This window comes from Malania oleifera, chromosome 9, assembly GCF_029873635.1.
Source record: "Malania oleifera isolate guangnan ecotype guangnan chromosome 9, ASM2987363v1, whole genome shotgun sequence".
Taxonomy (NCBI): Eukaryota; Viridiplantae; Streptophyta; class Magnoliopsida; order Santalales; family Ximeniaceae; genus Malania; species Malania oleifera.
The window spans coordinates 8,831,306-8,851,385 of NC_080425.1; the positions used below are offsets into that span (position 1 = coordinate 8,831,306).

The 20,080-nt window shown below is 35.3% G+C and overlaps 1 protein-coding gene across 1 annotated transcript in view; it reads left to right on the plus strand.

The window, feature by feature from the left end:
- LOC131164687 (AT-hook motif nuclear-localized protein 13) overlaps positions 1-18,063 on the plus strand; it is a 40,415-nt gene extending 22,352 nt beyond the window's left edge. The window contains exons 3-5 of the mRNA XM_058122073.1: positions 15,474-15,605; positions 17,142-17,303; positions 17,485-18,063. Of these exons, the coding sequence (XP_057978056.1) occupies positions 15,474-15,605; positions 17,142-17,303; positions 17,485-17,769 (579 nt within the window). The 3' untranslated portion in view covers positions 17,770-18,063. The remainder of the gene's footprint in view (positions 1-15,473; positions 15,606-17,141; positions 17,304-17,484) is intronic.
- Positions 18,064-20,080: the final 2,017 nt, after the last annotated feature.

Below are 20,080 nucleotides of genomic sequence, written 5' to 3' on the forward strand. Positions count from 1 at the left end.
TCTCTTTCCTCTTACCAAAGCCTTCAATGACCCAAAAACGGTCCAATGAAGCTGGGCACACCCAATACCCAATTTTCACCAAATATCCCAAACAAATTATTCCAAACCCCAAGAGAAGGGACAATTGGATTTGTAATGTGCCTTTGGCTATTGGTTTCCCTCATATTTTTTGTTTATCTAATCTTCATGAGTCTCCCATTGCTGCCTTCCTCATTTTGCAAGAGGGTGGCCTTCCTTGGGATTTTCATCTTGGGAGGAATATCAATAAGAGAGAAACTAATGAGCTTGCTGTTTGACTTATCATGCTTGATTCTTTTTGTGTCCATGTGGGTAGTGATGATCTCAGACCAATTAGTTTGGTTACTAGTGTTTATAAGCTTTTAATTGGAGTCTTATCGATGAGATTAGCAAAAGTCTTAGTGGATCCCATCTCCCATAATCATAGTGATTTTATTGGTGAAAGATAGGCAGAGAGTGTTGGCGGCAACTAAGGTGATTGAGGACGTGGTTAGATGAAAGAAGAGGCACTTGGTTTTGAAATTGAACTTTGAGAAAGCTTATGACCAGGTTAGTTGGGGTTTCTTGGATAGAGTTGGATAGAAAAGGTTTTGGAGGAAGCGGATTCATGGGTGTCTCTCCTTGCTTTCTTTGTCATAGTAAAGGTGGATGCTAACCGGCTAACCCTTGGCTTCAAGCTTTTAGTGGTTAAGGTGGGTCTACCCACCAAGGAAATTTTTTTCAGCTCTGGGAAATGTTTTTAGCTGCCAATTGCCACTTCCCTACCAAGGAAATGTATTTAGACACCAAACTACCTAGACCCAGGTCTCCCTGCCTTTTAGATCTTCTCACAATATTCCACTCTACTAAATGATTTCTCTTCTGCTCACTAGCACCTAACCATCAAAAACCCCTGATCAACTATTCTAATCTCTAGGCAATTCTCACCAGAATTCTAAAAAGGGATAAATAATGCAAGGGGATAGAAGAAAGACAAGCGCGATGGCCCTCTGTTGGGTTAGAAAATAATAGTATCATGGGCAAACTATTGGTACTTCACTCCTACCCAAAGCAATACCTTGTACAAAACCCCTATTGATGGCCCTCTCAATAACTTCACTCTGCACAATCGGCAGCCAAAATAAAGAGAGAGGGAGATAAAGGATCTCCTTACCTCACACCCTAGATGCTGAAAACCAATTTTGTGTTCTCCATCAATAATCACAGAAAAGATGGTAGAAGAAAGACAACCCTTGATCTAGCTCACTAATTAGACTCAATAGACTTCTCTATCTAAAACTCTATCCAAAAAAGAAAAAAAACCAACCATTTCTATTGTACACCTCAGATCCAGCCTAAAGATTAAGCTCAACTTCTTCCTCCTCCTAACATCCTCCATAGCCTCATTAGCTGCAAAGATAACATCTAGGATATACCTACTTCACATAGAAGCCGCTTGGGAAATTGAAATGGTACTTCCTATTGTCTCCTTCATCCTATTAGCTAAAACCTTAGAAAAAATCTTGAACACTTGTAATTAAACTAGTATGACAGATGTCACTAACCTTAACGGAGTGGTCATTCTTTGGCTGTAAGGTGATAAAAGTCAAATTCATACCATTGGGAATCACCCATTAGCATGAAACTCCTGAAACACCTTTTAATGCTTCTTCTGTTAACTGTGCCTTTAGCAAATTAATTAAAAATAACTAATTTTTCAAATTAACTACTTTTCCCTTTTTAATGCATGTACTTTTAGTGGGCTTTACACTTTATTTTGTAATTCTATTTTTTTGGACTATCATCTCTGTAGTAAAAGGATTTGGACTTACTAAAGGCGTTGATGGTTAGATCATTTTAGTATTTATTGAACTTATTTTAAGTTTTTAAGGGTTTTAGAAATTCTTTAATATGTGTTGAACTTATATTAAGTTTGGAACTTAAAATTGTTGAATAAGGTGATGTTAATAATAGCCCTTTTTTTTGGTGTTGACATTCGTGAGATCATGTTGATGCTTGTACTTCTAATTGTATTTATTTATTTTGTGAACACAGTTTTGGATCAAATGAAATGTCAAAATCACCATTTTGATGGTTTCATGTTAGGAAACCATAGACACATAAATGTTATCTTAATCTGATTATATTAGTTACTCTTGTTATTCTTTTAACTTGATTATATTTTATTATTGGGTACTTATGCAAACTATTCTTTTCAATCATTTTCTACAATCATTGAAAAACAACATTTCAAAATCAATAGGATGCGTGAGTGCTAATGTTGTTGCAGAAAAATAACGATCGTGCAGTGCAATCAATTACAATGAATAATATGGAAACACATACAAATAATGAAAGCAATAAACACAACACAAAGGATTTAACGTGGTTCAATAGAATGCCTACGTCCATAGGAGCAAGCGGCGGTTGAAATTCACTATCCATCAAAACCAGGGTTACAACATTATATTTATACTAACCCCTAGACGTACAAAGATATTAGAGAATCCCTAAAATACCCTTGTATCAATCCGTTGAGGATTTGCCTTTGTATCCCCAACCTATTGATCTTCCCAGTTCAAATTTCAAAAACAATGCCGAACAAAATCGTCGACAGTTTCATCAAACCGTCAACGATTTTTCCTCACTGGATGAAACCATTAATGCATCTACATCAAACCGTTGATGGTTTTCTTCCTAATTGGCTACTAGAAGAAACCATCGATCTAACCGTCGATGTACTATGCAAACCGTCGACGATTTTCTTCAGTCCAACTTCCTTGTTTTTCTCTGTACATGTGTCTCACTTGATATGAGCCACATGCTTCAACAATCTCCACCTTGGCGAATATACACCCCTTAGGAGAATAATAAAACATAATCCAAAGCTCCACCTGGGACAATAGGTTGGGATGCCTCTCTTCTAGCATTTGGAGACGTTAATCAAGTTCAAGTAGTGCTTGAACTTGTCCGTGGTAACAGACTTTGTCAACATGTTTGCTGCATTCTCATAAGTGTGAACTTTCTCAAGTAATAGTTCACCAGAAGAAACCAATTCCCTGATCTTGTGAAACCTCACATCTTTGTGCTTGATCCTTGCATGATAAACCCGGTTCTTTGCCAAATAAATGACACTTTGACTATCACAATGCAACTGAACTCCACCTCAGCTCCTTGATCAATCCTGTAAGCCACAACAATTCCTTGGCAGCCTCAGCTACTGCCGTTTACTCTGACTTATAGGAGATAGTGCAACTAGAGACTGAACCATGGACCTCCAACAAATAGGCCCTCGCACAAGAGTGAATACATACCTTGTGGTAGATCTCCTGTCATCCAAGTCCCCTGCATAGTCTGTATCCACATATCCCACAACTGAAGGATCACCCTGTTGTCTGCCAAACATGATGCCATAGTCTGTAGTACTCTTCAAGTATCTGAAAATCCACTTGACTGCATCCCAATGCTGTCGTTCCAAATTTGATAGGAACTTGCTCACCACACTGACAACTTGTGCCAGATCTGGTCTTGTACAGACCATAGCATACATCAAGCACCCCACTGCACTGCCATATAGGACCTTTGACATGTCATGAACTTCATCATCTGTCTTCGGGCACTGGATGGTAGACAATCTAAAGTGATTCTCCAAAGGTGCTCACTGATTTTACATTATCCATGTTGAACCTCTCCAACACCCTCTCAACATAGCTATGCTGAGATAACCAAAATCTCTTGGAAGCTCTATCCCTGCCAATCTCCATCTCAAGAATTTTCTTGGCCGCACCCAAATCCTTCATGTCAAATTCTTTGCTTAATAGGTTTTTCAACTTGTTAACCTCACTCATAGTCTTCGCAGCAATCAACGTGTCATCCACATAAAGTAACAGAAAAATAAATGAACCATCAGCAAGGCTCTTCACATAAATACAGCAATCATACTCACATCTCTTGTAACCAATTTGGATCATGTAAGAGTCAAATCGCTTGTACCACTCCTTCGGAGACTACTTCAGTCCATAAAGTGATTTCCTCAATTTACAAACCAAGTGTTCCTGTCCAGGTTGACTGAACCCTTCTGGCTGTACCATGTAAATAAGCTCCTCCAAATCACCGTGAAGAAAAACTGTCTTTACATCCATCTACTCCAAATGCATATCAAAATGCGTTATCAATCCCAACACTGCCCTGATGGAAGTGTGTCTGACCACAGGGGAGAGAACTCATCACAGTCGATCCCTTTCCTCTATGAGTAACCCTTTGCTACTAGACGAGCTTTGAATTTTTCTCCTTCTTTTTCTGATACTGCTTCTTTTTTCTTATACGCATATTTGCGTCCTCTTGCTCTCTTCCTCTCTGGAAGTTCCACCAACTCCCACGTCTGGTTTTTATGTAGAGACTCCATCTTCTACACTATAGCACCCATCCATTTATTCTTCTCTTGGCTGTGCACCGCATCTTGAAAAGTAGTAGGATCCCCGCTACTAGTAATGAGTGTATAAGAAACCAGATCATCAAAGCTATACTTGGGGGGTGGTCTGATAGTGCGTCTGGGTTTGTCTATAACTATACTGTGATACTGCTGATCTCCTGAGCTAGAACTCCTTGCATTCTGAACAATGTCATCTCTACCATGAGTCTTTAGCTCCACCTGCACCACATGCTCATTGTTGCTGCAATTTTTTGGCACATGTTTTTCTTCTTCCGAGTACGCTGCAACATAACTTTCTCATAAAAAATCACATCTCTATTGATCACCACCTTGTTTGCCTTCGGATCCCAGAGTTTGAAACCTTTCACCCCTTTCTGATACCCCAGAAAGATATACTGCCTAGACTTCGCATCAAGCTTTGATCTCTCCTCACTAGAAACATGCACGTAGGCTAGACATTCAAACATCCTCAAACCAGAGTAGTCTACTGCGCTGCTTGTCCACACTCCACACCTCCTCTGCTATTTTCCCATCTAGTGCTGCCCTTGGTGACTTGTTAATCAAGAAACATGCCATACTCACTGAGCTCTTTCAGCTATTGTTTTGTTCATCCTTTCCACCACACCATTCTGTTGTGGTGTCTTGTGTACTGTGAAGTGTCTCCTAATGCCGTGTTGCTTGCACAACTCCATGGACTTTGAATTTGTGTACTCAGTACCATTGTCGGACCTGAGGCATTTGATATTTTTCCTTATCTGGTTTTCCACTTTAGTTTTCCACAACTTAAACTTGGCAAACGTTTCTGACTTGTGCCGCATGAAGTACCTAAGACCTTTCGTGAGTAATGATCGATAAAACTCACGAAATACATATGTCCACCCCGTGATGCTATCCTTACTGGCCCCCAAACATCTGTATGATCATAATCTAGAATTCCCTCCGTCTTGTATGTGGCTATCTTGGACTGCATGCTATTATGTTTCCCAAGAACACAATATCTGCAGAAATTCAGCTTGGATGTTTTGATACCTTTCAAAAGATTTCTCTTATGAAGCTCCATCATCCCACGCTCACCCATATGACCTAACCACATATGCCACAAGACTGTACTATCTGACTCAGACTCTACAGCTGCAGCTCCACCTACAACTGTGGTACCTAGCATTGCATAGATATTTCCTGCTAATTTCTACCCCTTTATCACTGTTAAGACACCTTTACTCACCTTTACTCCACTTGCAGACTTGTAATTAAACCCATTACAATCTAAAGTGCCCAATGAAATCATATTCTTCCTAAATCCGGTATATGCGTAACATCACACAACGATCTAACAACACTGAAATTAGGAATAGCTTCCCAAGAGGGTGGGGGGGGGGTGAATTGGCTTTTAAAAATTTCTTTTAACTTCTTTTAAGAATCCTTAACTTCTTTAAACACTTAACCAATTCTTTAACTTGTTTGTTTAATTTCACCAATCACACAAGAACTTAGTTCTTTTGTCCAATCAATAACACAATTAAACAACCAATCAATTAAACACAATCTTCAAACCAAACAATCAATTTAATTGCCAAATACAAGTTAAACATCAAACAACCAAACCAAGATATAAAGTTTTTAGCACTTTGGTAATATAAAATCTTGAGGTTGTTTGTTTGTTTATATAAGCCCCATGATTATGAATTTGAAAACCTTGTGAAGAATGTAATTTAATATTCAACAATCCTTTCACAAACACAATAAAGCTTTTGTAGTAAGCCCTAGATATAAATTTTAATCAAGCCCTGTATATATGGATTTGCTTAATATGACGTTCAATACAACATTCAATCACTCTTTCCAAATATTCAAAACTCAAATAAACTTTCAGTTAATTTATCTTTGAGTGTTTAACCAAGAAACGTACTCCCGTATGGTTTCCGCAAGATATGGTTTCACCAACGTATTCCCTTTCGGTTTCCGCAACCCAAATCAAAATTAATCTTTAAGTTTACTTGATTTCCAAATATGCGTAGTATATTTGATTTTCAATTTAAATCATCCACTCAATTTTAAATATGTACTGAAAATAAAAATAGGGAAAGAGAGAGTGAGACAGAGATTTTTACGAGGTTCGGCTTATACCCAGCCTACGTCCTCGCCTTTGGCAGACCACCAAAAGATTCACTAAACCTTTCCGTTGACGGGTGGAGCAAAACCAATTACAACATTCCTTGGTTAAGGCTAGAGCCTACCTTCTCCAAACGATATTCTCTCGTTCGGTCACTCCTTACATAGGCTAGAGTCCGCCTCTCTAAGCAATATCCCTTGCTTAGCCAACGATCCAAACACCTTGGAATGTCAATGAACTACAAGAAACATAAGATAAAATCTCCGTACAAGTATACTCTCTCAAAGAGCAAGTTAGTACAATTTCAGCACTATATACTTAAATGTAAAATATCAATAGGAAATAGAATGAAGCTCAAGTGTAGAATTCACCAATATCCTTCTTAGAAGAGGATTAGCAGTAGGAATTCAAAGGAAGAAGGATCAGCACTTCAGAATTCTCAGCAAAAGAATTTTTCAATGAGTGAGCAAGAGAACTTAGGAAGAACAAGAGTACTTTCAGCTCCTCAAAACAGATTTTTCAATTCTTGGCTTTATTTTGTTTTGCAAAACCATGTATTTATAGGCTTTCAAACTTGCAAAAGTTTCCTTAAAGAATTTCCCTATTTATTAGAATATTTAAGGTTCAAACGGCTATAATTTAAAACATTAGAATTTTAAAAATTTGCCCGTTGAACAGTGTTTAAATGTCTGACAGAAGTGACCCTGTTTCAGTGTTTTGGCCATAACTTTTTCTGTGTAACTCCAAATTAGGTGTTCTTGGTGTCAAAAGAAAGCTAAGAGAAAATCCTACAACTTTAATGTTTACCACTCTTTAAAATAATAAGTGTTTGATAGAGAAAAATTCACCTCAATGCGGCTGTATAAAAACTGACAGCATTTGGGAAAAACTCTTTTTGGTGCTCTTTATTCCAAAAATGATTCTAACCTTTTTAAAATAATTTTTGACCTTATAAAAATATTATTCAGGTATTTTAAAAAGTATCTAGGTCTAAGAAGTTAACCTAAGAGTTTCAAAATATTTCAAATGATATTTTAAACATTAAAGCACTTACATGAGACTTCTAAAATATTAACATTCTAAGTTCTTGAGTCTTCATGCTTTGTCCTTGGATTGAATCCATCTTTTCTTCAAGCTTCCATATTCTTTAAGCTTTCTTACTTTGCCTTTCTTTGGATCTTTTGACTTTAATATGCCTTGGCTTTCAACAACTTATTTATGTCCTCATGTTCTTCAACAAGTAATTCATGTCTTGGCTCATTTAAGCTTCATTTGATCCTTGTGAGCATTTTGACCTTTCTTCCATCATATTTGATCCTTGTGGGCACTTTGACCTTACTTTTACATATATGAACCCTGAAATATTATTACTCACACAAATACATTAAATTTCACATGTTTGTTAGCATCAAAATAAGATAACAAGATTTTAAGCCTTGTAAGGCCAACAAACACCATCAAACATTTTAATTCTGATATTTCCTATTCAAACAACTTTGCATGATGCATCATTACCCATCAGAACAAAATTAGAATTTACCAACCTGTACATGTTGAACCAATCTTTATTGGGTGTCATGTGATAGGAGCATGTCGAATCTAGAATGCAAGAATCTGTGAGGTGTTTAGAACTGGATGAAACAGAAAGCATATATTCGTCACTGCTCTTTGAGCCTTCTTCTTCCACTACATTCGCAGACTTTGATGGACCCTCTTTATTCTCTGTATTCCTTTTCTTTCTCTCTGGACAAACTTGTTTTTTGTGCCCCTTTTTCCCGCACTTAAAACACTATATGCCCTTCCTCTTCCTGGAATTGGACCGAGATTTATTGTTACTCGGTCCGCTCCGGAACTTGCTTCTCCCACGTTCTTGGTTACCTCTCACCACAAGCCCTTCACCTTATACATCCTCATCCCTAGTTTTCTTCCTCTGATGAAAACCTAAAAAGGCACTTGTGATCTGCTCCAATTCGAGAGTCTATTTTCCTCACATCAGAGTTGTAACCAAATTTTCATACGTAGGAGACGCAAGTAAGAAATTCAGTAACATCAACGCCTTGTCTTTGAACTTCACATCAACTCGCTTCAAATCACTGATGATCTGATTGAAAACGTTGATGTGATGGTTTAGATCCAAATCATTTGACATCTTAAGACCATACAGTTTTTGCTTAAGATAAAGCTTGTTCGTCAACGGCTTGGACATATACCGACTTTCTAGTTTCAGTCAAATTGCTGCTGGTGATTTCTCTTCCATGACATGATACATCATGTCATCACCTAGACAAAGCTTGATAGTTGCCACAGCCTTCGCTTCCAGTTCCTTTCAACTCATTCCGTCCATGCCTTTCGGCTGCTTTTCGTATAGCGCCTTCACCATGCCTTGCTGCACTAACAGATCTTTGACCCTCCTCTGCCATAATCTGAAATTTCCAGTTCCGTTGAACTTGATCATGTTGAACTTTGTAGAAGAAATCCCAGCCATCATAACATAGACTCTGATACCAATTGTTGTTGCGGAAAAATAACGATCGTGCAGTGCAATCAATTGCGATGAATAATACGGAAACACGCGCGGATAATGAAAGCAATAAACACAACACAAAGGATTTAACGTGGTTTGGCAGAATGCCTACGTCCACGGGAGCAATTCACTATCCATCAAAACCAGGGTTACAACATTGTATTTATACTAACTCCTAGATGTACAGAGGTATTAGAGAATCCCTCAAATACCCCTGTATCAATCCGCAAAGTATTTGCCTCCGTATCCCAAACTTATTGATCTTCCTAGTTCAAATTTCAAAACCAATGCCGAACAAAATTGTTGATGGTTTTCCTTCACTGTAAGAAACCATCGATGTACCTACATCAAACCGTCGACGATTTTCTTCCTAATTGGCTACTGGAAGAAACCGTCGATGCACTTTGCTAACCGTCGACGGTTTTTCTTTAGTCCAGCTTCCTTGTTTTCCTTAGCCCGCTTTCCATGTACATGTGTTCCACTTGATATAAGCCACATACTTCAATAGCTAACTAGCAAGCCAAGTCTTAAAGAACTTTTTCTTGATTTAGATTTTTAATTGTGCGCATGCTATATTTCAAACAGTGGTTGAAGGGTAGCATTGGAATATTATAGATATAGAGCCCTTATACTCAGAAGATTGTTGAATGCAGTTCACTTTATGCTAGCATCTCCAGTAATTAACTGCTATAAACACTGCGTCTTTTGTTGACTCTTAAAGCTTTTCATGTGTCTACTTTTAGGAAATGGGCAGTTTGGGTTAAATGTTAGTAGATATTGAGGAAATCTTAAACTATAGATTGAACATTTGAATAGTAATGCATTAGATATTGTCCTAATTCAATAGAGTAATCTGAACTCAATGAATTTAACTTCTGAACTTAATATACATTCTACATGGTAAAATGAATTTTCAAAGCAAAAAAGTACGCAATCTTATAGTTAAAATGATTACCTGCGCATTTTCCATCCGGTGCAGTGGACTGCTACAACGGTCTCTACTCAACTCTTGAAGTATTGTTGCCTTTAGCCCAGTGGTCTCATGGTTTTGTCCTATAAAAGGCACCTCACTTAATTGAAGCCTAAACTATCCTTATAAGCCCAAGATCTCGTTAGTACGTGCTTGATGTGGGATCTTGATAGGCCCTTTGTCTGATCTTTGATGCCCTTGTCAAAGTGATCCACAACTTTGTGTGGGACTTACATTCACTCATGTGATAGTGACCCCAAGGTGGCTATGACACCAAATGTCTGGTAATAGTAAGGTATTGTCCACTTTGGCCCACTGGCCTCACGGTTTTGTCTTAATATATAGTTGAAGATTGAACCATCCTTATAGGCCCAAGATCTCTCTAGTACAATTCATGGTTTTCTCAAATTATTTTCCTTAGTTTCAGGATAAATGCTCCTTATGTACAACTTGGGGGATGGAGGATTGAATTGAGAATTTAATCCTAATTTAGTTTTATCTTCATTTTCACTTTCACGCCTCAATTCAATACTTTCTTTTTCCATCATCATTCCATCATCGCTCATGCATCCCTATTGTCATCACTCATACCTTAATCCTTGCCAACAACCATGGTGATCAAGGACCAGTTTGAGCCTGTTAATTGAGATACGCTTGGATTGAAGGCATGGAGAGATATCCTTGTCCTTGAAGAACTGTCTAATCTAGATCTGCACTATTTTAAGATCACATATATGAACTGTAAATTTATAGAAGTAGTAGCCTTTTTCAATACAGTAATGGAGGAGGAAGGAATTGAGAGTGTGCATGGTACCATTGGCCTGACCATAGGCATGACTGAGGTAACTACACATATTTACTGAGCTAAAAAATCAACTTGATATTATTAAATCTTATGATGTGGTTCACTGAAAATAGCATTTTTGGGGAAGAGCGCCTACATGGAGATGCTTAGTTAGCCCACATTGAATCCAGAGCTACAATGCTTGTATTAGCAACAAGACCTGAGGGTGTATAGGATGTCCCGAAAACTGACATATAAAGCCCAAGCAATCTGTTAGAGCTTAGCCCCCATTCGAGAATCACTTTTTAGAGAACTTTTTAAATAAATTTTGAGAAGCAATCTAGGATAGTTTTTTGGCCACCTATAAGTGACATTATTCATAGGCGGGGTCAATTTTGTAAATATAAGAAATTTAGTGATTATTTTATAATTTAAAAAATATATTAATTTTGTATACTATTTTACTATGTATTATGATATATTAATTATTAATGAAACATAATTCAATTCTGGATTGAAGAAGAATTAGTTTAAAATAATATTAAAAATTACAAAATATTAATTTAATTAATAAATTATTTTAACATAAATTAATATGATAATCATATGTTATAAATAATAAAATATAAATTAAGAACAAGATTATTGTTAACCAAAAATAATATTATATTATTTTGACTTAAAAATATTTGAATATTAATTAAAAATAACAGTTAACATAATTATTAATAAATCGTCAAATAAAAATTAACCATATATTATTTTACTATGCATTATAATCTATTCGTTATTAATAAAATATAATTAAATTCCGAAATAAATAAAAATAACTAGCTATAAATTTAAATTAACATTGAATAAACTAAAAATTTTATTTAGTTTTTAATACTATTTTTAACATGAATTAATGTGATAATCATATGTTATAAATGTACATTAATAATAATATTAGTTATATATTATTTTACCATGTATTATTTGACCATGTATTATGATATATTAGTTATTATAATTCATTGTTGGATTGAACAACAACTATTTATTAATTTAGCTTAACATTAAATAAATTAAAAAATTAAATTTAATTAATAATATTATTTTATCATAATTTAATATGATAGTAATATGTTATAAATATACATTAGTAACAAGATTATTTTTAATTAAAAATAATAGTATAATATTATTTTTTAATGAAAAATATTTACATTTTAATTATAAATAATTAAAATAATTAAAATAATTAAAATAATTAATGAAATTGTTAATTAAAAAAATATTAATAATTATAATCTAAAATAAGTTTTAAATTTATTTTATAATGCCCTATAATAAAAGTATCCAAATATCACTTATTTTAAACACAACCAAATACCACTTATACCTTTCAACACTTTTCCAGTTCAATGCTTATTATCAACACTTACTAAATTCAGTACATTTTCTAAAAAACACTTCTACATTAGTGGTTCCAAAGGGCCCCTTAAGCTTTTTGGTAAAGTTGTAATCTAACGCGGCATCAGAGTTTTGCTTGTTGGAGGTCCTAAGTTCTAGTCTTGTTGCTTGGCTTATTGCATGGTTGTACTTATAATGGGTGTTATTTATTATTTGTTCTCTTTCCATGTGCAACTGGGCTACATGTGTGGAGGAATGTTAAAGCTTGATATACATTTTTGGCTCACAAAAGACTTAAGTTTTTAGGTGAAGTGGTAATCTAATGCAATCTGCGAAGAAACTTGATTTGAGGTGGAAATTGCAAAGATTAAGCCAGTGGTGTGGGGAAAGTTTGTTGGGTGTGCTGAAGACATGAGTAAGATATGTGGAATTTATTATTCCCTATAAGCTTATCTTCAATGATTTTGTCCACTTGCACTCACACTTATTGTTGAAGCTAGCTTCATTTCTAAGTTTGCTTGATTTACTGGTTTGTCTTCCTTCAAATATTTCAAATTTGAGGTCGAATCTTTTCCAATTAAGGGAGATTGTCGGGGAATGTCAAAAGGTTGCGTATAAGTGAGATTAAGACTTTTGGAGATCTTTGTGTTTGCCATAAGTGTAGGCACAATTTAGGATATTTGGATTGAATCATGTAATTTTCGGCATTTAGAGATTTGCTATTATGCTTCATTGATAGTATATTTTATATTATATCCCAAATTATGTTTCCTTATTTAGCAATTTGTTGTCATTTCTGATATACTATTTTTCCTTATTTAGTGTTCGGATAAAGGCTCAGTTATGTACAACTTCGGGAGGATGAAGAATTGAATCTTAATTGAGTTTTGTCATCATTTTATGTTCTTTTAATATCCTTATTTCCTATTATTTTGTCTTTATTTTTTCTTATTTTCCTGCATGTTGCTCTTGTGCCAATTTCCCATCTATCATCCAGTTAACCTGATAGTTTTGTTACTCACCTCATTTAACATTAATTCAAATGGAAAATGTTTTCATCTATATAAGATATCTGCAGGCATTGGGAAAGATCAACAAAATATTTTGGAGTGTCAGGAGCCAACAGAGTTGAGTTCATCTGACTTAGGGGAGTAATCCATTTGCAGTTGGGGCCAAAAATAAGACGAGGGAGGAATACGAACGGGGGTTCAGTTAGTGGGAGTGTAAAATTGTGTTTGAAAATTATTTGGTTAATTTGATGACTAGCTGCTATTAATTTCAAAGAGGTTTTGATGGGAACTTGGAGAATGTACTTGATTATATAGCAGATATATTGGATAGTGAAATTTTAAGGGTTTGAACAAGGTATCTATCATTTGCCAATCCAAGTAGAATAAAAAAAAGAAAGCTTTATGTGTTGCTGGTTTTATTAGATGTGCGTTTTCTTCTTTAGTTATTGAGGTTGTAGAACATGTAAGAAATAAACAGAGATGTGACAATTTTAGGTTTAGACTGGTGTTTTACGAGAATTACTTCTTCCATTCATTATCGGATGCAAATGAAGAGGTCATAAACTAACAAAAGCCAACATGTTGGTGTGCTGCGAGTGAATATATGTAACACTTTTCCTTGGGGGGGAGGTGCTGGATACCTTCTAATAAATCTATTTTACCATTTTCTTGTACAAGATATTTGTATTTATTTTTTTAATGTGTGATTTGTTACATTTTGCAGTAAATAGTAATGCAAGTTCCTAATTTAAAAGGTTTGGGTTTGGTAATGAGGCTTATGATATTATGGGGTATTGCTATACCGAAGTCCAGAAAAAAATAAATAAAAGAAGAAGAAAATAAAAGAAAAGAAAGAAAAAGACGAATGTCTGATCTGGTGTAGCTATTGTGACTTGCTTGATCTATAGTTCCTCTTCTCTCTCTCTCTCCACCAATGCTCCAGCTTCCCTTATTCGAAAGATTGGCTGTTGCGCTACAGATTTTGTTGGTTTTGGAGAAGGTTGTAGCAGTTAGTGGACCCTATCACTGAAGCTCTTTGATAAGTGGAGAGTTAAGGTTTTCTTATGGTTGAAATGTGTAATCTGCTGTGGCAGGATTAGTTAAAAAGTTTGGATGGGATTAACTCAAGCATCAATATTTGATGCTTAAGCGTTGAATTCGCATGCAACTTTCTTCAATGGGGTGACCAATGGATGATATTTATGTGCAAAGCATGACGTTTGTTCTGATCCAGAATTTGAGGATTAAATTATCGTGGTGTATAAGGACCAATGGTTTTAATGTGAAGACAACTTGTTTATTTTTACCATTTGTCCTTTGAACTGTAACTTGTTTCACCCTTCTTGCCATTTAGTTTACAACTAGATCTATGAAACATTATTTGTAGTTTTTTAGCTTCTCTCACTTGCATTGTATTAGTTTGTGGACTACTCCAATAGCTCTGTTAGCATGAAAATGCATTGCAGCCCTTATCTGATGGGCCTTGTTGGTAAATTACATGAAATTTTCTCATGGTTGATGTCCTGGACCATGCAATATTATCTTGTTCATTGTAAAAATATTAGAAAATGCTTCAAATTTGTTTACACAAAAGAATGGATTATAGTATTTGGTTTGTCCTCCCATTTGTTGTATGGTTGATATGTGCAATGGGACTTATTGTTGGTGGTCAGTTTATACTAATGCTGTTACATGTGGTGGGTTCCTAGAAGTTATTGGACATAGCTGACTTGAGAGCAACCATACCCATACTTGACATGTTGAGAAGCCAATAGGCATTCACATTGGGAAAAGTGATGGGCATGAAACAACTCACCTATCAACTGTAATATAAAAAAGTACCTCTTTTCCCCCAGTGGCAAACCAATGTAAGAAGAAAACCCCGTGCTTGCTTTGCCCCTTGGCTTTACAATGTCATAGAGTTATAGATAATCAGGGCTATCTTGTGATCAAGATTTTTATGATGGAAATAAATTAAAGATTCCCTTCTCATTTGCATGGGTGTTCTGGTGTAGAATTATGTTTGTGAGGACTTTGTGCTCATGTTCTTTGCTATAAATTTTTAATTTGTTTCCTAGATTATATATGTACTTTGTTCACTAGATATGTCAATCCATTTGAGAAGGAAAAGAGCAAGGGATGGGCGGGTGGGAAAGGGCTAAAAGGGTCTGGATATACATATTTAAGATGGGAATCTGTTTGTTCAAAATAAAGCTTGCGCTCTCATGGCATCCCTTCTGGTTTGCAGGATATAGCATCAAAGATCATGGCATTTTCTCAGCAAGGTCCACGTACAGTTTGTATTCTTTCAGCCAATGGTGCCATTTGCAATGTTACGCTTCGCCAACCAGCAATGTCTGGTGGGACTGTCTCGTATGAGGTATGTATGGAATAGGATGTACATCTATCTCTTTTTTTTTTTTTTTTTTTTTCCAAAAAAAGGTTTGGAGTTGTCCTGTATTATTTTAAGTTTCTTTTGTATGTAATTTTTTATTTTTTGAGTAAACTTGCTTTTGCTTTGTCTCCAAGAAGCAGTTAATGGCTTCCAGATTGTGGGTGCTATTCAATCATATCATTCTGTTAGACACTGTCCATTTCACTAGAACTAAGGTATACAAAGGACTGTCATTAGTAAACCCAGAAAAAATGATAATTTTCTGATTTGTGTATTCAACTCTTGGTGCTGGGTCTTGGTGACAGGAACATAGCTTTGAAATATTTTTTTAGATATAAAAAGAATTTATTGAGAGAGAAGGAAAAATAATATAAGCTGGATATCAAGTCCTCCCACTAAAAGAAAAACTACAGAATTGCTGCAACCCACTGGCCCCAACAAACAAAAACAACTTTACTTGCAACATGCAAGAAGGTCTAACTCATTCTTACATATTCTAAGGGCCCATTCAGCTGTGGAAAACACAAAACAGTTTCCATTTTCCATTTTAGATTTTTCAAAAAATTACAAAAAACTAGCTAAGTTGTCATTTTTATAACAGTTGTTTGAAATAAATGAACAATAAGCAGTTGTGGCACTATTTGCTTGTGGAAATAGTTTCATTTTCCATTTCTAATTTTTCAAATAATTACAAAAACAGCACATTGTTTCCCAATTTTCCAAATTTATATAGAAAAGCTGGAGAACATCTTTTTATTATTTTTCTAGATTTCTAATTGTTATGTTGCTTATGGAAGTGTGAAATTCAATATTGGACTTCAATTTGTATTGATTATGTATAGTGTTTCTTTTAAATCCACATACAAAATCCAAATTCAAGCCCCAAAATCCATGATCACAAATTTTACCTTATATAATTTTTGGAAAATTAGAAAACAAGCTGTCTTTTCTGTAATTATTTTCAAATATAAAAATAAACAAAATGAAAAATTGTTTTGTACATTTAAACGAACTCTTTATCTTCTATCTTTTTAATAGGAATCTTGAAAAACTAAAAAATAAGCTAAAATTTTTATAATTATTCGGAAAAATAAAACATGGAAAATGAAAAATGTTTTCCACAACTAAAAGGGCCCCAACATTCTTTGGTGTTTAGCCTCCCAAAGATTCTACCTTTGAAATATTTAAATTGGAAAGGGAAAACGAGGAATAGGAAGCCTTGGTAAGCTTTTCGCGAAAGGTCTTTTACACCATTTTGCCAATATTTCATTTTACCTGTTTCAGTATGTTACAAGTTTTTCATTTTGCCCACTCTTTTTCTCTAAAAACAAAAGAAAAAAAAAAAAAAAAACTCCAAGCGTTCATATGGCCCTATTTTTAGTTTGATCTTCTACAGGCTTGAGATAAGTTTTACCGCAGACTCAAGATGCACTGTATTTTGGATTTTGTTCTTCAATGTTTACATTTTTTTCTCTCAACTTGTGTAACATTTCTTTGTCATGGTGACGTTTTTCTTTGCAGGGCCGATTTGAAATTATCTCTCTATCTGGCTCTTTCTTGCTTTCAGAAAATAACGGTAGTCGCAGTAGAATAGGTGGCTTAAGTGTGTCACTGGCGGGGTCCGATGGTCGAGTGTTAGGTGGTGGAGTTGCGGGAATGCTGATGGCAGCCACACCAGTACAGGTACTGTTCTGCTTGTTATTTTTGCGTGCGTGTGGGAACAGTGATGATACATATGCCTTTGTGCATATCAGAAGCAAATAAGTGCCAACACAATTTGAGCCTGCTGGATTTATTTGTTGGTTTAAGTTTTATTTATCTATTTTTGTATAATAACTTAATTATGACATCATCACCATACCAGGTTATTGTGGGTAGCTTCATTGCAGATGGGAAAAAGGCCAACTCGAACATCTCAAAAACTGGTCCTTCAGCAACGCCATCTCAGATGTTGAGCTTTGCTGCACAAGTGGCAGGAACTAGTCCTCCCTCTCAAGGAGCCTTGACCGATTCATCTGATGAAAATGGTAGTAGCCCGTCTAACCGTGGGTCAGGAGCCTATACTAATGCTAGCCAACCAATTCATGGTATGCCACTGTACTCGAACATGGGCTGGGGAAACTCTACCATGAAGATGCTTCCCAATTAGGAAATCTCGCTTGTTTGGAGTATTAACTAGTTATTGTTCTGCATGGAGGTTAGGGGTTGGCTGCAAATGCTAACGGGCAGAGCATCATAAGGATGTTAGAGTAGTTGCTTTCTTTCTTCTAGATAGAGGGATTTTTTATTTTATTTTATTTTTGTTTTTCCCATATCCATTGAGGTCATGCCATTGGTTCACGTTGAGATGTGGCCAATTTGTTGAAAGCTGGGGGCATGATGTCTTCACCACACTCGTTTCATACAATTCATCAGTCTAAATTTCATTAGTATTTTCTTTTCAGTTTTATCTTGCCAGTTGCCTGAATTCAGATGCAAACTTGTTTTAGGAGTTTCAAAATATGGTTTTTTCTAGTCATCTCGATACAGTAGACTTCAGTCTTGCTTCAAGTGATTGCTTGCCCCAGCAGTGAATTCCCGAGGTGGTGCATTTTTCATCTTTAGATTTCCTTTTTGAGTCAATCCCATGCAGGGTTTCAACTTGATCAATGCAAACTGAAAACTGAGACAGACTGTTTTGCATCTGCCAGGTTGGTTCAATCCTGGTGAGTTCAATTTTTTAATGTTCATCTCCGGCTCTGTGCGAGCCTGTGGGCACTGAAAACATTTATCCTTTTTTCTTTTTTCAAAATATGGTTGGCGTACTTAAATCTATATCTCAATTCTAGGGTTGTATTCGGAGTTCGGATTTTATACCTCAGATTTAGATTTGTGTGGATTCTAACTAAGCTCGAGGTTTAAATTCTGAGTCTGAGTCATTCGAGTTCGCTCAAATGAAAAGGTCCCAATACCCAAAAAAACTGTACCTCTGGTATGGTGACACTGAAAAAACTCAGGATCAAGGAAAAAGGCATGGTTGAACCCTGGAAGGCATCATGAAGGTTCCTTTCTAGCTAATTCCTCTCGCTGGGGTATGTAAGCATTTTCTGTGTTGGTTGCTTTTGTGGGTGTTGACCTTGGGACACCTTACTTTCATTCATGTGTTGCAACTTGGCAAAGGTTGTTTTGGGCACAGCCTGGAAATGCTTTCCTGACTAAACATCCATTGTGATGAAAGCTAGCTCCCCTTATGGTGGGGTGGACCACCAAAATCTTCAACTGCTCAATGCTCTTGCCAATAAAAAATTTGCAGCTTGGCCTAAGAAAAGAGGGGGAAAAAATGTGTTCTTAGAACAGGGTAAAAAATAAAAAAATAAATATAAAACGTTAAGAGGTTCATGATTTGGAGTTGACTTCCATTTGCTTTATTTCACTTCTAATAAAAATAACTAACAATTCTCTAATCATAAATGCAATTAGGTCACCCATGAAGGGTTTTTTCTTTTTGGTCTTTTAAATTAAAAGCTGTGCATGTGGAGATGGTATAACAAATTTGAAGTAAAACAAGAACTCATAATTGAAATAAATTTATCATCACATTTTCATCAGTTGCCTGTGCTTTTGTTGCTGTTCTAAGATCAGGGAAACCTCATGATCAATCAAAAATTGGAGGCAAAAGTTTAGGGTCTCTGCAATTTTGGAAAATGATTTTTGTTTTTTATTTAATTTTTAAAGAAATATAAAATCACCAATTCATTTTCATCTTAATTTTTTTAAAGATTTGTATTAAACGAGACAAAAAATAAGGGGTTTTCTTCGGCGATAATTTTTGTGAGTGATTAATGGTGAAATTATAAATTATTACATTTCTTTAAGAGTCGCAAATGAAGTAGTTATTTGATATGGTAGATTATTTAATATTAAATTTCTATTATTTAATATTTAATAGGAGGCAAAAGTTTGGTAATTTTGTGTTAGAAGCCCTAGGTATGGTTCGACATGGTTCGGTTAATCACTTGAAGCATTAATGGAACCAAATTTTTAGCTTATTGGAAAAGGTGAACTAAAATGAAACCGTAACAGTTAACCAAAGCTTGGCTATGTAATCTTTTATCCGATAATTAATCAAATTGAGTTGATTTAATTCGAAAATTATGTATTCCGTGTCAAAATATATGAAATATATATTTCAAACAAAAATCACAATGCATAAATGGAAAGTAAATAATAAAATACCTAAAATTAAAATAATCTCCAATTCATGTCTTTATATGTATTTTATACATTTATAATGTTGGTTTAGCTTAATTAATTGCAATTATTGAACGGGTTGGACTAAAATAAAATTGTCGATCGAAAAATTTGAACAAAAATGAAACAAAATAAATGGTTAACTGATTTTGTTGATTCAGTTTTGCAGTTTGGTTCAATTTTTCAAATTTTCTTACTCATCCTTATTCTCAAGTTCAAATCCAAATCTT